Raw genomic sequence first — 19,695 nt, forward strand, 5'->3', positions numbered from 1 at the left:
GCTGCATACACACGTGCCCAATGTTTTGTGGGCACGCAAATCCAGATTCTACCATATATGATGGGCGTGCATCCATGCCAATGCCAGTTTCACCAGTTCGTCCACCAGTTTGCCCAGTTAAGAGCTAGGGCCTCCAAACCCCCCTCATTTGATAGCCTGAACTTCCCCTAGTTACCCCAGACTCTTTAAGCCTGACAGAAATGGCTAATTTATTTTATTTTTTAAGTTACACCACCTCCATAGCAGAAGTAAAGTTACCGGGCAGTGGACCTGGGAGGGCGCAGGGGCATGTAGGTATTTACGTGCACATCTCTTGGCCATGCCCTGAAAACGCCCATGCCCCACCCACAGAAGGCCCACACCATGCTCCTTTTTGAAATCAAGTGGCATGTGCTTGCAGTGGGAGGTAGGCGTGCCTCTGGGTGGCTTTTTTAAAATTCGGTGGGCGCGCGCGAGCCCGACTTGTGCGTGCATCCCTTAATTTTGGCGAGCCAGGCTTTTAAAATTCATCTTTACGTGACTACCTGAGACAACGAAAGAGAAATCGACTTGCTCAGGGTCAAGTATGACAGTGGGGTAAGTGGTTTCCCTAGTTCTAGGCCCATTACCCTAACCATTAGGCCACTCCTTTCCCCTGCTTGGAAGCTTAGTAATTCTGTTCTAGGGCCTGGTGTACTTATTTGCATTACTGTCTTTTTGTAGATAGGATTGCTGCTTTTAGAGTTCTTGGAGTTGGTGCTTCTTCAATATGGAAGGTTTGCTATATGGGTTCTGAATGCCTTTTTTTTGCAGGGCTTTGTGTTACTACATCTGCCTGATAATGGAATTATAATGTGTCACTGTTACTGAGGTGCCAAAAGAAGTCAAATTTTTTTTGTAGGGTGAGTAGTAAGAGGAAACATCCCAGTTCAGCCCAGTCAGCCATTTCAAAGACTACCTTCATCCAATGCAGTATGGATGTCATTGAATTTATAAATTACATCTATTTTTAATTTTTTTAACTCAGTAGCCACGTAGATGACTTTTGAAAATTCTCCTCCCTAGGTCCAGTTATGTGGTTTTACTGGATTGTTCTGTGGTAGATGAAGGTGGGGGTCATCGTAATTGTTGAGTTTAATTATCAAAGTCTTTGAAGGGGGATTGTCTAAGGATCTGAAAGTTAATGGGGGAGGGGGAGGTGGCACAAGACTGAATGTATGCCTAGGGTGCCTAATACCTCTCCAAGGACCCTGGTAATACCCTCAGACTCCATGACAGCCGCTTATGTTTTGTCTCTACTTGCAGACCTAAATGGAGACAGACTGTGCCATTAAAGCGTTCAAAGAGCTTTTTTTTTTTTTTTTTTTTTTTTAAATCTTGGAAAAGAATTAGAACGTCATTAATTTAAATATCGTCGTATCTGGATTTAGCTCTCCCTCCTCCCTCGCTCTGTGACCTGATGGATCTGATGATCATTTCTAGCAGGTGTCTTAGTAGTAGAGAAGCTCCAGGAAAGCAAGCTGTGAGCATTTCATTCCTTGCCAAGATTTATTACTCCTTCCAGAAGATTAAAGATGGTAGGCATAGGGAAGGTTTTGATACTGAGCAATACAGATCAAGGCAATGCTTTTTTTTTTTTTAATAAGAAATATGTAAGTCAATTTGAGGAAGGGATCTATGTAGTCTTAAGAGTTCATATACATCCACAGCATTGGATTCTTCTTGCTTTGGTTCAATAAAGGTATTGCTACCTGCAAAAGAATCCAATTTTCAATAGGACCAATAAAAATATTTTTCGTGATGTTTAGCTATGATATTGTTGGGGGGGCTTTTTCTACCGTTGGATTTGTTCAAACCTCCATTGATGTGTGACTATACAGCAGATATGCCCCCCTGAGCACTTCAGACCATACTTATAAACTCTGTCAGAAAAGAGGTTGGTGAATAAACATTTCTGGGGGTGCTAACCTTAGTATGATTGGGAAAGAGCCAGGTTATTGAACTAGTGCATATTTTGATAATTCAGCCTTTTAGATTGTTGTAATAAAGGCAAGAGATAGTCCTTATTGTAGACATTATAGTAAAAGGTGTAGAAAGTTGTGGAGTAATACTTTTCCATATAACACATTGTAATGCCATTTTCAGCTCATAAAATAGTGTCAATAGCTAAGCATATCAGTTAAAGAGCTTCCTCCAAACAAGATTATGTGACAGGGCAAAATTACTACTGGTACGTGTGAGATTTATGTAAAATAAAATAATGCTTTTGTACTACAGGAGAAATGAACAGTGCAGTGGTGTCTCTGTAACAATGACACTGATGGACGTTGTCTTTATTTAAACCTAGAAGTTGCCTTCTGTTAATGGAAGGTTTTCCATGACAAAGATAACAGAGTGAGGCATAACATATTTCTTTGTGAGCCTGAGTCGGTTTGTAAATGCCTGAATTTCAGGCATTGTTACCACTTGGTTGTTTTGTTCTCTCATTTTTGTCACCGATTCTGTTATTCAGCAGAGTAGTAGACTATATTCCTCCAAAGGCAGTATATTTACTTTATGCCTTGGAGAGAGTTACTTTAAATATCTTTTGTTGTATACCTTTTTTTTTTTTTTTTTTTTAGAAATGAGATGCCCAGTGCACCAAAAGATGAATGCAGTACATAAATTCACTTCTTTATATTGTGGATTAAAACTTGAAACAGCAACTTATAAGCACTTCAGGCCTATGGAGAAAATGGAAGATTGTGATAGGTCAGGTTAACATTGTTAGCTGAGATCTGGCACAGTAGTCTGAGAAAAGCAATCAGTTTTTGAACGCGAAGAGCCTGGGAATTACATTTCTTTAGCCATTAGAAAAGAAAACATGGCTCCCCACTTGGGTTAAAGTGCCTTGAAATGCAAAAGCAAAAAGACAGCAGAGCACATAGCATTTTTGTTAGTCTCTTATGTTCCTGAGAGTACAGTGAGTCTCAAGTCAGGGAGACTAGGGATGTGGACCAATGCTCTTATTTTGAAAAATATTAAGATTTCTGTACTACTGCATCTAGAAAGCCTGGCAAGCAATTGGCAACAGCTGAGAAGCTATTTTTGCGCATTATCTTACCCCAGTAAGCTGACATAGGCCCTGCAGTCAGCTCTTTGAGTGCCTCATAGCTAGCTCACCACCTTGAATTCTTTGATGGTATGGCAAATCTGGCATGGAAAACCCAAGAATGTGCCTAACTCCTGACTCTCCTGGGACTATTTTTTGAATAGATACTCGCTCAGTATCACTAGTGTTGTTAAAGGTCAGTCAAGAGAAGAATGACAAGTAATCAAGAATCACAACAATATCACTGACATATCACCGAAAACTAATGTAGGATGTTTTGTGAACAGCAGAGCAATACATAGTAACAGTTTGCACAGAAACTGACATATTTAAAATTGAATAGTAGTAATAGTGCATTGTACAACTAACAATATTGTACTGTAACCATCTTTGACTTGAAGATCTTGTAGTTTAAGTAATTATTATTATCTGGTCACATTAGATAGATCAAGAGCCAAATACACTAAAGGGCTTTTCCCATCTTTTTGTCTATGGGAAAATGCTTATTATATATCTGATCCTAAGATGCATGAAGATAAAGGAGATCAGAGTCGTATGATTTTGCTTGGCATCGTGGCAATGTTCTGTATAAGTGACCAAATCCGCCAATCAGATCGACCAGTTTACCTCTTCCAGGCAAATATAACCAGGTTGCAGCTGTGCAAATAGTGTGAATCAGCTCCAAAGTGAGCCACAGAGAACAAAGGGTATTGTCCTTCTTAGGAGCCTTGATTTATTTATTTATTTATTTATTTAAATTTCTTATATACCGGCATTTCGCGATGGGAGTCGCATCATGCCGGTTTACAAATAACAAGGTGTGACAACAGAATAAATACTTAATAACTTAAAAACATTAACATGTGATAGAAGAATAAGGTAGCAGTTACAATAAAACAGGGATAAAATGCAACTTGGAATGAAGAGAAGGCAAAAGAGAGATTAACACTGAGATAACAAAATGTTTCCGTCTTAATAAGAGGCATATCTGGCTTTGAAAATTCCTGTACTACAAACTCTTTTTATGCTGAGCCCATAAAAAGTTTCACGGCTTACCAAATTTTTAGTTTTCTCCAGGACCAATACAGCTCTGAGAACTCTGCACTGACTGATGTTTAGAATTCCAGGGCAACCTTCTAATCATTAATCTTCATCTCTGCCTTCCCTTCCATTTCTAGTGACTGAAAAACAGGTTATGAGAAGCAGTTTTCGTAGAACAAAAGCTAGAAATATGATAATGATGGAGAGAAGATATTTTGCCATTTAAAAGAAAATGTTGTAATTGTATGCTTAATGTATTTCTACAGCTCACGACCAGGAAGGCCCCCAAAACGTTCTCTGGGAGTTGCGATACAAGAAAATGCACGTCTTCTGCCTCATGGAGTTCCTGGCCTCTTATCACCTGGACTTATCTCCCCGACAGGTAATAAACTCCATCAGATGATCAAACCTGTCTCTACGAGCTGCAGAGCAGTTGAAATATACTAATATTGATCTATCTGCCTTGTCCTTCAGGGCTTTTCAAGCATCACCAGAGATTACATTATTGAATTTTGGAGTATTCATAAAAATTGTGTTTTGTTACTACAATGACTAAAAGCCAATGGATTTTTATTTTAGTTCTTTATTAATTGTTAGTTCCTTTTGGACATTCTGTGAAATGTTATAGTATAGTGAAATGCAACGATAATGAATTATCATATAGAAGAATCTTCTCTGCTAATTTTAGTTCTGTGTGTCAGGATTTGGTTTATTTTTGTTTATTAAAGGCCAAGGATTTGATTTGTGTATTTTGAGGTCAGAAAGGAGATGAAGTGAACTGCTATTTGGGCAGGCTGGCAAATAAAACTATTTGCTATTAAAAGCTGAAGCAAAGTCTGCATGGGGACTTGAATAGAGAAGATAGGGCAAAAACTGGCAAAGAATGAGACATTTCAGACCTCCCCAGCTGTGAGTCACAGAATGCATCATCTGTATCATTTCCCTATACAGAAGCTTCATTTTCCCTTTTTTGAATATGCAGAGTTGCTCTAGTGATGTCTATCCCTTATAGTAAAAAGTGGGGAAACCACACTAAGCATGCTGAAGCTATAAGGTCAGTGCTATTCAAGAGTAAAAAGCTCAAAATGCCTTCTCAAACTTTAGTTACAATACTGCCTGATTTGCTTATTTTAAAATACTTATTTACTACAGTTCCATAGTAGTGAAAACCTCAGCTCTCAGACACATGAAAAAAAAACATTTATTACAGTCAGAAGAAAACCCACCAATGGCCTACCAAGCTCCAGGACAGGAAAAATTGTTTGCCTGTGTCCAAATGGAACCCCCCCCAAAAAAAAAATACATTCCTATGTTCACAGTCTTTAATCTGTCTCCTTTACATACAGCTCTCTTCCTCATGAAGGGAAAACATTCACAGGTGTTGTGATTGTGCACCCTTGGAGCGGGGTGAGATTGTCTCAGCCTGCGAGGAGAGGTGCCGTAGGTTATCACTGCTAGCAGGCAGGCCCCGGCATGTCAGAGACTGGAGTGAGGCTTCACTTATATCGGCCCTTGTTTCCCTCGGGTTGAGCCTTTGCTAGGATTGGAGGTGGGCAGCTATCAGGTGAAACAAGGGTCCAAGCAGAGGTTGTGGCAGGCAACTATCAGGCAAAGTGAGGGGTCTGTACCAGGTATCCATCTGAGGAGGTAGGAAAGCAGGAAGGCGAAGCAACAAAAGGCTGGGCGGTCGAGGCAAGACCAGGCTGGGCAGATGAGATAGGAACAGAGTGGCAATCACTACAACATAGGTGGACTTGTTGCTGAGGCTTTGGGAAATGTCTGAGTTGGCCTTAAATAGTTGGAGGCCAGTGACATCTTTTAAGGGTCCTGTTTCCTGCTGTGAGCCTTTTAAGAGTCTTAGCGTCAGTGAGTGTGCCTGCTATGGAAGGCAAGCGGCATCCTGTTGTGCTGCTGGTGATGGCGGCGTCCCATCACGTAGAGGAGAAAGGCGTGGCATTGGGATAAGTATTGTGGCTCATGGGAATCCCCTGCGAGCCACAAAACACAACAATACCCCTCCTCTTAGGCCTCCTCCTTGAGGCCAGGGTTTTGATTTACATTGATTTATATTGTTGATGGAAGTCCTTTAGAAGGATGGGGTCCAGTATATTGGTAGATGGCTCCCATGAATTCTTCTCTGGGCCATAATTTTCCATGAAATCAAGTATTTCACTTTGTTGCCTCTTCTGCAGGAGTTCAGGATCAGTTGGACTTCATATAAAGTGTCTTCTTCGGAGATGATTTCTTTTGGTTCGGGGATCGCACATGTAGGCCAAGAGAGTATCAGCGGTTTAATCAAGGAAATGTGAAAATTGTTGTTAACTTTTTGGGTGAAAAGCAATCTCAGTTGGTAGGTGACAGGACCAAGTTGACGTATCACCGGGAAGGGTCCTATGAAGTGGGGTACAAATCGCAAAGAGACCTATGTGGAGCCTAGGTGTTTGGTTTTTAGCCATACCTTGTTGCCTGCTTTGAATTGAGGAGCTGGCCTTCTTTTGGCATTGGCGACTCTCTTACCTTTCATTGCAGTCTTGTTAATCAGCTGATTGATTTGTTCCCAGAGACTCCAATGTTCTTCAGCAGAGATTGGAGCTGCAGGTGAGGTTTCACTTAGTGAAAGCGGCAAAGGAATCTGGTGTTGCTTCCCATAAACAAACTGAAAGGCGGAGCAACCAGTGGCCGCATTAATGTGATTATTGTGGGAAAATTCAGCCCACGGAAGCAGAGGAGCCCAGTCTTGCTGGTGCTTATTCACATAAGAGCGTAGGAAGGTCTTGTGTATTCCGCTTGCCCATTGTCTTAGGGGTGATAGGCAATTGTGTAGTCCAAAGTGATCCCAAATTTCTTGCAGAAGGCTTGCCAATAGCGAGTGGTAAACTGAACACCCCTGTCTGAGTGAATGCGATCAGTCAAGCCGTGTAGGCGGAAGATATGTTGCATGAAAAGAAGGGCCAATTCTGGTGCTGAAGGGAGACCCAGTAAGGGAACAAATTGTGCCATCTTGGAAAATCGATCTGTGACCACCCAAATCAGTGTGGCACTGTGAGAGGAAGGGAGATTCACAATATAGTCCATGGGCAAGTGGATCCAGGAGTTCTCGGGGCTAGCAATGGCTATAACAGCCCCCAGGGTTGGCCATGCAAAGAAGTCAGGGCACAAATTGAAATAGTCCATAATATCACACTTTATGTGAGGCCACCAGTAGTGGCATTGTAGCAAATCGAGGGTTCGTGCCACTCCAGGATGTCCTGTGACCCGAGAGTCACGGGCCCATCATAACCCCTTCTCGCGCAGTCTAGAGGGTACCACGGTATTCTCGGGGGGAACCTGTATCACAGCATCTAGATGGGAGTAGATGATAGGTCTAGGGACCTCCGGCAGGTGCTTGGTCTGAAAGGAGCGGGACAAAACGTCTGCTTGTTGGTTCTTAGACACCGGGTGGTACCGTAGCTCAAAATCGAAGTGAGTGAAGAAGAGGGACTAATAGGCCTTTCTAGGGTTAAGCTGCTGAACTTGTTCAAGGTACTGTAAATTCTATGATCTCTATATATAGTGACGCAATGTTGAGCACCTTCAAGAAGAAGGTGCTACTCCTATAAGGCCAATTTAATGGCCACAAATTCTCGGTCTCCAGTACCATAGTTGTGTTCCATGGATGAAAATTTCTTCAAGATAAAGGAGCATGGATGGAGGGTACCTTCTCTACTGTGCTGGCTGAGGACAGCCCCCTCCCCCCACCCCCTGGGTAGAAGCATCTACCTCAAGAATGAAGGGCCAATTCAGGTCCGGGTGATGCAGCCAAGGCCCAAGGACAAAGGCAATCTTCAGTTCCTGGAAGGCCTTGAGGGCCTCTGGTGTCCAGTTCTGGGTATCGGCACCCTTACATGTAAGGGAGGTGAGAGGTGCCACTAAGGTGGAATATCTGGGGATAAACTGGTAATAATGATTTACGAAACTCAGGAACCTTTGTATAGCTTGGAGTCTAACCAAACATGACCATTCTTGGATAGCTTTTACTTTGGCTGGATCCATTCCAGGAGAAGATATACCCTAAGATGGGGAGCTCCTCTTGCTCAAAAAGACATTTCTCAAGATTAGCATATAAGTGGTTTTCTCAGAGATGCTGCAAGACCATTCTGAAATGTCTGCAATAAGAGGTCATAGTTTGGGAAAAGATCAATATATCATCCAGATATTCGACCACGCATGTGTAGAGAAATCATGGAAAATTTCATTGACCATATTCTGAAAGACCTCAGGGTGTTACAGAGGCATTCCCAAATATTCATAGTGCCCATTGCGTGTTTTGAAAGCAGTCATCCACTTGTCTCCAGCTTTGATGCGGATAAAGTTGTAGGCACCTTGAAGGTCCAGTTTCCTGAATATCTTGGTGCCCTGTAAGCGATCAAAGAGTTCAGTAATCAATGGCAGAGGTTATCAATTCTTCTTTGTAATGGTATTTAAGCTGCGGTAATCTATGTACGGCCTACGGGATCCATCAAAGAAGAACCTGGCACCTGTTGGTGAGGAGGATAATTGGATAAAACCTCTGGCAAGGTCATCCTTGATGTACTCCAACATGGCTTCAGTCTCGGGTAGAAAAAGTGGGTAAATGTGACCCCAGGGAGGAGAGGTTCCAGGGATGAGTTCCGTGCCACAATCATGGGTGATGGGGCCGCAAAGTTTCTGCACTTCCCTTTGAAAAGACATCCTGAAAGTCTACATACTGGGGTGGAAGCCTGGGTAGCACTGAAGCCACTATCAAGGGAGTAAGGTGCTCCATTGAGGACAAACAGGAATCTAAGCAGGCAGATTGCCAGTGAGCTAATTGCAATGTAGACTTGTCAAGTTGCGGCTGGTGTTGAAGAATCCAAGGCAGGTCTAAAATCATTGGATTAACCACCTGGTGGATGATGTGAAAGATAATACTTTCAGTGTACAAAAGACCAGTACGAAGTTTGAGAGGTAGGGTGATCTGAGTGGGGAACCCGGGAGAGGATCCCTATACACAGAGGAAATCATGAGCGGCTGAGGCAGGGATAGGGTAGGTATTTGTAGCTGTTGCACAAAACTCTGGAGGATGAAGTTCCCCCCAGATTCGGAGTCGATGAAGACCTCTGTGGAAAAAGAAGTCGGGCCCATCTCAATCATGACAGGTACCAGAAGTTGGGGAGCGGGAAGAGTGAGACCTAGGATTGCCTCCCCAGTCAAGCCTAGGTGTTTAAGTTTCCTGACCGCTCTGGACATTGGGCGATCAGGTGACCTCTGGCCGCAGAATAAAGACAGAGCCTCTGTTGCCTGTGATGGAGCTTCTCCACAGGGGCAAGTTTACAGCGACCCAATTGGATGGACTCTTCTGTGGCTACTGGATCCCCTGATGGAGTCTGAGCAGATGTAGGCAAGTGTTGGAAGTGATTCTGAATGATTCTCTTGAACCCTCTCCTGCAAACAACAGATGAGCTTGCCATTCAAGCCAATGAGAGCCTCTGTGAGCTTATCATTTATTTTCCTTTCGAGGCCTTCTAGGAAAATAGTGACCAGTCTATCTTCGCGCAAATTCAGCTTCAAGGCCAGGGTTCGAAATTCCACAGTGTATTCACCCAAGGTACGGGAGCCTTGGCTAATTTGGAGCAAGTCTGTAGCCAGTGTAGTCACTAGACTCTATTCTTCAAATACAGTACAGAACTGTTCCAAGAAGGCAAGAATGTCCAGTAAAATGGGATCTCCTCACTTCCAGAGAGGAGAAGACGATGCCAGAGTGGGGCCATCCAGCAAGGAGTAGATGTAGGTTGTCTTGCACTGATCATCAAGAAAGAGAGCTGCCTGAAGCTGGAAATGCATCCTTCATTGATTCAGGAATCTGCGACATCGTTTAGGATACCCAGAGTAGTGTGAAGGCACCAGTAGTTGTGGAACCGTTCGGTTAATCAGTGAAGGAGGTGTGGGCACGTGCACAGGTGGAGATGGGGCAGATACTGAAGTCAGTGCATCCGGCTGCTGTGTAAGATGGTCCATGGCTGCAAAGAGTTGGCCCAAGATCCCTTGTTGGTCCTGAAGCCTGAGGGCCAAGCCTGGAATTGCTTAGAGCGAAGACAAGTCCGCTGAGTGCATGGTCTCAGCAAACTGTTGTGTCTGTGGACCCTTGGTGAAATTGGCTCAACCTGCGAGGTGAGGCCCTGAGGATTTTCACCACCAGCAGGCTAACCCTGGCGTGTCAGAGACAGGAGTAAGGCATCATCTATACCAGTCCATGTTCCCCTCAGATTGAGCCTTTGGGTGCTGGGGCCAGCAGGACAGGCGTGGGTCTCTGGGTGTAGGTGAAGTAGAAGAGCCCAGGGCCAGGCTACGATCAAAGGCAGGCAGCTATCAAGCAAAACGAGGATCCAGGTAGAGGTCGGTGGCAGGCAGCTATCAGGCAAAATGAGGGTCCAAGCAGGTGTTTGTACCAAGTATCCATCCGAGGAGGTAGGAGAGCGGGAAGGCAGAGCAGGAACAGGATGGGCGGAGGAGGCAGGTCCAGGCTAGGCAGACAAGGAGGAATAGGCTGGGCAGCTGAGGTGGAACAGAGTAGCAACATGCATTACAATGTAGGTGGTCCTGTTGATGAGGTGTCGGGAAGCGTCGGAGTTGACCTTAAATAGTAGGAGGCCAATGACCTAATTTAAAGGTGCTGCGGGGTTTTCCAACCACAGGCCCTTTAAGAGTCTCAGCATTGGTGCATGTGCGCGCTAGGGAAAGCCAGTGGCATCCTGTTGTGCCACCGGCCATGGTGGCGTCCTGCTGTGAAGAAGAGGAAAGTGTGGCATTGAGGTGAGTAGCGCGGCTCCAGGGGATCCCCTGCGAGTCACATAATCCAACAACAAGACACTAGTCACCCACCTTACTCAACTATAGGGATGTACATTTATGTACAGATCATACTTTCTTATATATATGTAGTTTATTAGAGGTCCCACCCATATTGAACCAGTACATTATCTGCATGACCCCCCTGTACCTGGTGACATTATACCCTGGATTTGGAGTCTCTCTGCAGATCAGATTATCTGTCTATAAGTTTACTAAACATATGAAAACACTTCATATAATATAGGATTTACAGTATGAATGCCCCATTCTGTAAATCCTCTTCTGTATTCTCCTCAGCAAGATGTCTTCTATGAATGACATAATCCTGTGTCCAGCAAAGCCTCCAAAGTTCCTCCCAGTATACCAACTTTTACAGAGGGTTGAGATCCTGTGCAAACTCATGTGCCCAAATTCCCTTCTCCTGAGTTGGCCAAAGCAAAGGAGAATAAAGAAAATTTTGGATTAGCAAATAAGCCCATTTTTATACAAGCATGGTAGGTAAAGTAAAAACAGGCTTGCAGTAGCTGGACCATGTTATCAATAACTGCACTGGTGGACTGAAGGACTCTACTGTAGCATGTTTCTAAGCCAGCAGATAGATGGAGAAATGGAGTTAAAATTCAAGCAAGAAGGGACACATATCATCACATAGCAGAATTGCACAATACCTACAAGACCCATGTCACACTTCTCTCACAACACTATGCATAAGGACTCATTTTCTCTCACACTACCCAATGGAATAGCATTATGGAGATCACAATCACATATGTAGCCATGGAGGTGACTCTGCTCTAATAAATGGAAGGACCTGAGAAACGTGGTCACCCATCTGTTATGAAAAAAGTGAAGGTCATAGCACACTTGCATGCTGAGGCTGTGATTATACCTATGATTCAGATATATGCTTCCTGGACCATAAAGAAACCAGGCCCACATGAGTACAGTCAATTGGCCTGATCACAATGGGAAATTTATCCTTTGTAGATCCTGCCTCTCCTGCTGAATATGTGGTTACTGGATGTAGTCATGAATGATAGCTTAAAAGAGTTGACACATATGGACAGAGCATACGTTCCTTTTCAATATTGCACTGAGAAAAGACTATCTGCAGACACACTGCATTCACCTGCTTTTTCTGTTGGATCTTTTTCCATTGAAAATAACTTCAGTTAGTCAGCCAGAGTGACTCACTACTCTCTTGATTAACAAATGTTGGTACCTATTCAAACCAAATCACACTACCTCAGCACCTTTCCAAGGTGAGTAACTGAACTGAACTTTTCAATCTTTTTACTTAGGTATACCCTGCTCCTAGCTTATTTCTAGGTTTTGTTTTTTTTTGGAGGCTTTGGTGGACACAGGATGATGTCATTCATAGAAGACATCATGCTGAGGAGAATACAGAAGAGAGTAGAGTATGGGGCATTCATTCTGTAAATCCTATATTATATGAAGTGTTTTCATATGTTTAGTAAACTTATAGACAGATAGCCTGGCCTCTGGCCCCGCCCCACCCCTTTTTGCAAGCCCCTGGACTTACACACGGCCCAGGCTTTACGCTCATCGCTGGGCCTTTTGAAATTAGGCCCGGCGCACGCAGGACCGGCGTAACCCTTTTTAAATCCGGCCCTTTTTGTGAACATCATAAACTGGTGGACACTAAAACTTGTTCTCTTATCTTTGATTTTCACTGCCATATTGTGGTTTGGGTTTCTCCACCTATATTGTTTGCCTGTATGTTAATGTGAGCATAATTTAAATCAAGCCTAAACAATTTCCTGATCCCTTTATCTTTCATCCAAATCTATTGTAACTTCCGTAACCAAATGCCATTGTAACATGCTTTGTACTCTCTCACTGGAAAAACGTGATACAAATAAACACTGATAGTGATGATAATGATTTCCATGTTCACACAGTTTGAAAGCCTAAGTGACACGTATTTTTATCACTACCAATGTATATAAATAAGTATCAAATACATTCAGTGCAGCTTAATGTTATATGATGTGTTTTTATTTGTTATACCTCACCTAGTGCACTAGTTTGTTATGGTAGATTATGAGTTTAACAAGTAAATAAATAAATATTACATGACAGATGCGGAACAGAGAACCAGAAAGTCCTGTGAACATACAGCCCACCTAAACTAGACAGCTACAACCATCTGTAAGTTACACCAGTTTTCAAAACGGACTGACACATATCATCCCACTTTGACGATTGCTCCCTAAATTTTCCTGCACACAATTACACCCGTTGTTGTGCATGAGGAAAATTTTGGAAAAAAATGAATGCACATACTTCTGAAAATTTAAAAGGATGCACACAAGTCCAAAACCCTCTCCAGCTCTACACTTAGGGATGCCTCTGTCCTGTGTAAATTTTCACAAATGTTATAACACACTAAGGGGCGGATTTTAAACCCCCTGCTCGCGTAAATCCGGCCGGATTTACAAGAGCAGGGCCCTCCCGCGCCGGCGCGCCTATTTTGCATAGGCCGCCGGCGCACGCAGAGACCCGGGTCTCACATAAGTCCCGGGGTTTTTGAAAAGGGGCATGTCGGGGGGCGTGTCGGGGGCAGGGCCTAATGACGCGGCGTTTTGGGGGCGGGGCCGGGGGCGTGGTCGAGGCCTCTGGACCAGCCCCCGGGTCGGATGATGGCGCGCCAGCAGTCTGCTGGCGCGCGTTGATTTATGTCTGCTTTGGGCAGGCGTAAATCACGAAATAAAGGTAAGGGGGGGGTTTAGATAGGGCCGGGCGGGTGGGTTAGGCAGGGGAAGGGAGGGGAAGGGGAGGGCAGGCGAAAAGAAAGTTCCCTCCGAGGCCGCTCCGAAATCGGAGCGGCCTCGGAGGGAACGGAGGCAGGCTGCGCAGCTTGGCGCACGCAGGCTGCCCAAAATCGGCAGCCTTGCGCGCGCCGATCCCGGATTTTATAGGATACGCGCGGCTACACGCGTATCTTATAAAATCCAGCGTATTTTTGTTGGCGCCTGGTGCGCCAACAAAAGTACGCGATCGCGTATTGTTTAAAGATCTACCTCCCCGGAAACAGTTTTTAAAATTGCCCTCTTTGGGGAGAATTCTGTAACAGCATACATAAGTTAGGCTGCAAACATGGGTATAAGTTACACCAGTTTTCAGAGTGAACTTACGTGCATAAACGCAATTTTGAAATTATCCCAGTAAAACTGCACTGTAACTGCTATTTGGTGCATGAGGTTTTGCGGAGAGAATGGATGTGCATCCAACCTTTTTAAAATAAAAAAGGAAGTGTGCAAGTCCCAATTCCGACCGGACTCCGGCCCCTGGAATGCCTCTCCCCTAATGGTTGCACAGTTTTCTCAGGAACCATTTCTGCAGATAAAAATGCTACTTTACCTGCAGATGTCCCTTTGAAAATGACCCTCTTAATGTCCTGCTTACTAAAGCTCTGATGCTTATTAACATTTTCAGTTACTTGTTGTAGACCTTGAATCAAGCCAGGTGTCACCCTTAAGCAAGGACCATGGCTCCCTCCCCACCTCTAGGCCCATTTGCACTACCCCAGCCCTAGCTGACTTGGGGAGTGGAAGAGTGGTGATTTTTCACATCTCAGTGCACAGCACTTGCTACCTGAGCCCAGGGACTGGCCCCATTGTATTTTTTTCTAACCCCCTATGGATCTATTCTTTTGGTCTTAAAATATAAGACAATATTTTGGCAACTGAAGTGAGGAGCAGTCAAATAGCACCAAACACCCGACTGCTGCAAAGACCAAACCTAAACCCAAGGAACAACGAACATCATCAATGTTGTTTCTCCCTGTGTTTTACATTATGCGATGGGGTTCTAATTAATTCTTTCTGTGACTATTATAGTTTAAGAGATAACTCTTGCAACAGACTTTGACATATTGCTGGAGTATTTCTATATCACAATAAGATGCTGATGTTACGATGTTTTTATGTGGTTTATACCCCCTGGGGAGTTTTCCTTTGAAGATTCCTGCTGGTAAAGACCCCACAGACTTTGCACTTGCTTCGCCGCAGGCACAAAATGTGTGTGGGGATTTCAAATTGAATTCCCTGATCCTGCTTTCTCTCCCACTTTCTCACCCTGCCCTGAGCTGGCCTCCATATCCATCCTTTCCCCCATGGCAAAATGTAGCTAATTTAGTTGCAGAAAGAAGGGCGGTTTTCATTCCGGGTGACCACTTACTCACATGGGCCAATTCCTTTGGATACTGTCCTCCCTAACTTTCAAGCCAGTGCGCATATGCACTTTGACACCTGTGCGTAGGCGCACACCCAGATATGCGGCCATTTTATAACTTGCACGCACATCTGCGCGCATGTTATAAAATTTCCTGGCCGTACGATCATGTGCGCGCCTAGGTGTGCAAATCCTGATTCCACCACACGAGCCAGGGTATTTTATGACGGGTGCGCGTCCATGCCATTGCCAGATTCACCAGTTCATCCACCAGTTTGCCCAGTTAAAAGCTAGGTCTTCCAGACCTCCCTGGTGTGATAGCCTGCACTCCCCCCAGTTACCCCAGACCCTTTAAACCTGGAAGGAATGGCTAATTTCTTTAATTTTTTAAGTTACACCTCCTCCATAGCAGAAGTAAAATAATGCGGCAGTGGACCTGGACGCACGCCGGGGCGTATAAGTATGTACGTGCACATCTGTTGGCTACACCTCAAAATGCCCACACCCTACCTAGACCTCATCCCTTTTCGAAATTAAGTGAGATGTGCGCGCAGCAAGAGATAATGCATGCATTTGGGTGGCTTTTAAAATTTGGTGTGCGTGCATGAGCCCAACTTGTGCACAGATCTCCCGATTTTGGTGCGTGCTGGGCTTTTAAAATTCACCTTTAAGATTACCCAGGTTCTTTATGAGGTTCATGTTGTAATAGTAGTTCCCATTATGTGGTAATTTATACATAAGTATGAAAATGTACATGAGATCTTGGTAACCAATCCTTGTTTGTTTGGCCTCAGATTGCTAGATTGGTCTATTAATCATGGCTCTTTGATATAGCATTATAACAATTATTCAGAGAATTATTAAAGCTATTGTCGGTAGTCTTATTGCTTTAAAGTACAAATGTAATAATTATGTTGGGAACAAATCCTTTCATCTGAATGATGCACCAATCGGTTCTGTCACACTGAGAAAAGCTTCGGGAATGCTACACATAGTGGCTTAGAACTAGAAAAGTTATGCCTAGTTCACGGAAACTGCTTTTTAATTGCAATCTTACTTCTAGGAAATAAAGAAGCTTGAATGTTTATAATAGCAATGAAGCCATCTATAAGGGGGTGGGTGCTTCATATTCCAGACTCCATTTGATCTCCAACTCCTCTTCTAAGTTGTCCCTTCACTTTGAATCTGGAATTTCTTGGCCCTCCAACAGTTCTATAAGACTGCTAATTAGCAGGCCAGCGTTAAATGCTGGTGTATCAGAATTTCTTTAGTGAACAGACATCACTGACTACAAAAATGGCAGCAGGTATCATTCAGTACCGATTATGCTTAGTTCAGATAGAATGGTTTTGGGCTCATGTTAGCCATGTAAGCTAGTTTCAGTATAGAATGTTAAGACAAATATCTAAAGATCGCTCAAATATAGTCTTACTAGAAAGATTTACTATTTTGAGGGTTATATCTGGTAGCTGTGGGCTTAATTACGTGCAGGGGTTCAGGTTATACTTACTGCTGTAGTATACAAATGCTAGAGTATTAGGAAGATGTAAAACACCACACAAATGGGGAACCCTACTCTGCCAGTATTGATATTTAACTGGAGCACCTTGTTATACCTGTAAGGCAAAGATGACGAGGCACAACATTTGAAAAAAAATCTGGTTCATTCCAGCAAAGAATTTAGACACTGAATGGAGACAAAAAGATTTATTAATATTTTAAAGAACAACATTTTGACAGGAGCCTGCCCTTTTTAACTTGACTGCTATTTCTGCTATTTTCTGTTTTTCATTTCAGTTTCTGCACAGCCAGATAATGTAAAAAACAGGAAAAGGTATCTTTGTTATTTGTATTAACTGATGAGACTAGGTTTTTTCTCATCCAAAGTAAACATTTTACTCTAGGATAAGTATGACATTTCTTTGTCTTTTGGGAATGCTGAAGGTTATGAATTCTTCATTCTGACAATTCTACAGTGAATTACTTTGATATATAAGGCTAATAAATTAATATGATTAAGTTAATGAGTGGTACAAGTGTTGCCAAACTGCAGTAGTCCAGTTTGAATGCTGCTCCACATTTGCAGTTCCAGCTTCCCTCTGTGTTGAGAGGATCAGTGCTACCTACATACTGTCACTGTGATAAACGACATATTTCTCAGTGCCCTGAATTCCATCTGCTCTGTCCCCAGACCAACCTAAAATGAGAAAATATGTGATAAATATCACATATTTACTAATGAAAAGCCAAATCTGAGTTATGGCAAAAAATAAAAATAAATAAAAAAAATTCATTTTAGGAAAGGATATAGAAATGTGTACACTGTTACTAATCCTTTCATTTTTCTTCCTTAACTAATGCATATTTCCTGGTTTGTTTTTCCCTGGGGTATGAAAAATTAAATTATATTTACATAACACTGTAATAATTTCTATTATACCATAGAATCATTATGTGATAAGTTTTACTATTATAATTTTATTTTAATAGTATTAAAGTGGACAGATGTTGCAAACACAGGTCTTGATTCACTAAGATTTTTCTGCTATTTTTTGTCTATGGGGAAATAAAAGCTTAGTAAATCATGCCCATTCTTATTAATTTAAGCAGATGAAATATTCTGTGTTTTAATTGGTTAAATATTTCAGAAGTCTGAATTGTCAAAGGAACACAGTTGGACAAAATTGAAATTCTTAGAATTGTTTCTAATTAAAAGAATAAAAATTGTGTCCCTCATAACTCAGGCTGTAGCACTGTAGTACAGCAGATTGAGCAAGTTGCTGTCCATTTGACTGTAGTCAGACATGCTGTGAAGACGAAGTGTTTGATCTTAGTAGGAAGGAAAGGCAATTCCATCTATTATGGCATCACTTGCATGCCATAAAATGCGACACTGACAAATCAGCTCAGGGGAGATATTCTTTCAACTCTCTGGGCTTGGCTGTGTTATCCAGGCATGCTGGCTGTTGGGGTGCAGAGGGGGTAAACAATGAAAAACAAAGAAGTAAAAATGAGTCTTTAGAATTTCTGAAAACAGATTCCAAATGTAAGTTTGAACTGCATGCAGGGTGACCAACTTCAGTACTTTGAGAGGCTCTTGGTGACAAAGGAATGAATTTCACAACCGATATTTCAATTAAATATTTCCCTATATATAAATTATATATATATATATATATATATATATATATATTTTTTTTTTTTTTTTTTTTTTAAATTTAATTTTATATACCGACAGCCGTTTGCACATCGTGCCGGTTTACAAGTAACTTACAACCATAAGATATATAGGCAGAAGCCTTTACAATAACAGTATGTTATTTGTAAAGGCTTTATATATATATATATATATATATATATATATATATATATATATATATATAATATATAATATATATATATATATATCTATTATATATATATATATATATATTATATATATATATATATATATATATATATATTATATATATATATCTTATATATATATATATATCTAAATATATATATATATACTATTTACTATATTTCTCTCTATATATTATATATATATCTCTCTCTCTACTCTATCTATCACTTCTGTCTCTCTCGTTTTGTTCCCCTTCTTTCCCGTGCTCTGCTTGTTCTTTGCATCCCTGGCTCCCTTTTCCTGCACTCGTCCCTTTCGCCGCCCCTCTCTCTATCTCCTCTCTCTCTCTCTATCTATCGTCTTCTATCGCGCTCTCTCTCTCGCTATCCTCTCTCTCTCTCTCTCTCTCTCTCTCTCTCTCTCCCTCTCTCGCTCTCTCTCTCTCTACTCTTCCTTCGCTCTCGTTTTTCTGTTCCCCTCTTTCCCTGCTCTGCTTGTTCTTTGCCTCCTGGCTCCATTTTCATGCACTATGTCCCTTTAGCAGCAAATTTATCCCTTACATCAAGCCAGTATAAAATAGCCAGCTACTGCTTTAATATTAGAATATGTAGGGGCCATTTTGCTAAATTGTACTCTAAATTTCCTAGATCTGAGGAGGATGACTCCTCTTTGGCCATGAATATATATCTTGGCTCTTTGCTCCAGCCCATTTTAGAGCAAGATGAAGTGAATAAGTTAGACTAACTTTTTTTTGTGGAAGAAAGTAATCATGCCAATAAGATATTTCATACTAACAAAGCCCCAGGAGCTGATGGCTACATTGTAGAACTTTAGTAGGCATTTATTTTGACTATTTCTTCCAAGTTATTGCTACTTTCTCAAGAGTTTTCAGAGAAGGATTTAACAGCTGAATTCTCTGAACCACTGAAGTTTGAAACTAGGGTCTGTGAATGTAAGCCCGATTTGTGCGCACATCCCTAATTGATGCGCACACTGGGCTTTTAAAATTCACCTTTAACTGTATTCCCTCTGAGGTAAGTGCCCTTATCCCAACTATTTTCATATTTTATATAGCATTCTTGTTTTATTGTAATGTTTTGGAAATATGTAGTCTAGGATATGTAACATAATCATAAATTATACGTCAGCACCTTAATTCCCTTTTTGCTTTGTTTTTTTATAATAATAA

The 19,695-nt window shown here is 42.1% G+C and overlaps 1 protein-coding gene across 5 annotated transcripts in view; it reads left to right on the plus strand.

The window, feature by feature from the left end:
* DACH2 (dachshund family transcription factor 2) overlaps positions 1 to 19,695 on the plus strand; it is a 912,520-nt gene that overhangs the window by 400,990 nt on the left and 491,835 nt on the right. For all 5 annotated transcript variants that reach the window (XM_029606589.1, XM_029606588.1, XM_029606590.1 and 2 more), the window contains exon 2: positions 4,378 to 4,493. In XM_029606589.1, coding sequence (XP_029462449.1) covers positions 4,378 to 4,493 — 116 coding nt within the window. The remainder of the gene's footprint in view (positions 1 to 4,377; positions 4,494 to 19,695) is intronic.

The sequence above is a fragment of the Rhinatrema bivittatum genome, chromosome 6 (genome assembly GCF_901001135.1).
Source record: "Rhinatrema bivittatum chromosome 6, aRhiBiv1.1, whole genome shotgun sequence".
Lineage (NCBI taxonomy): Eukaryota > Metazoa > Chordata > Amphibia > Gymnophiona > Rhinatrematidae > Rhinatrema > Rhinatrema bivittatum.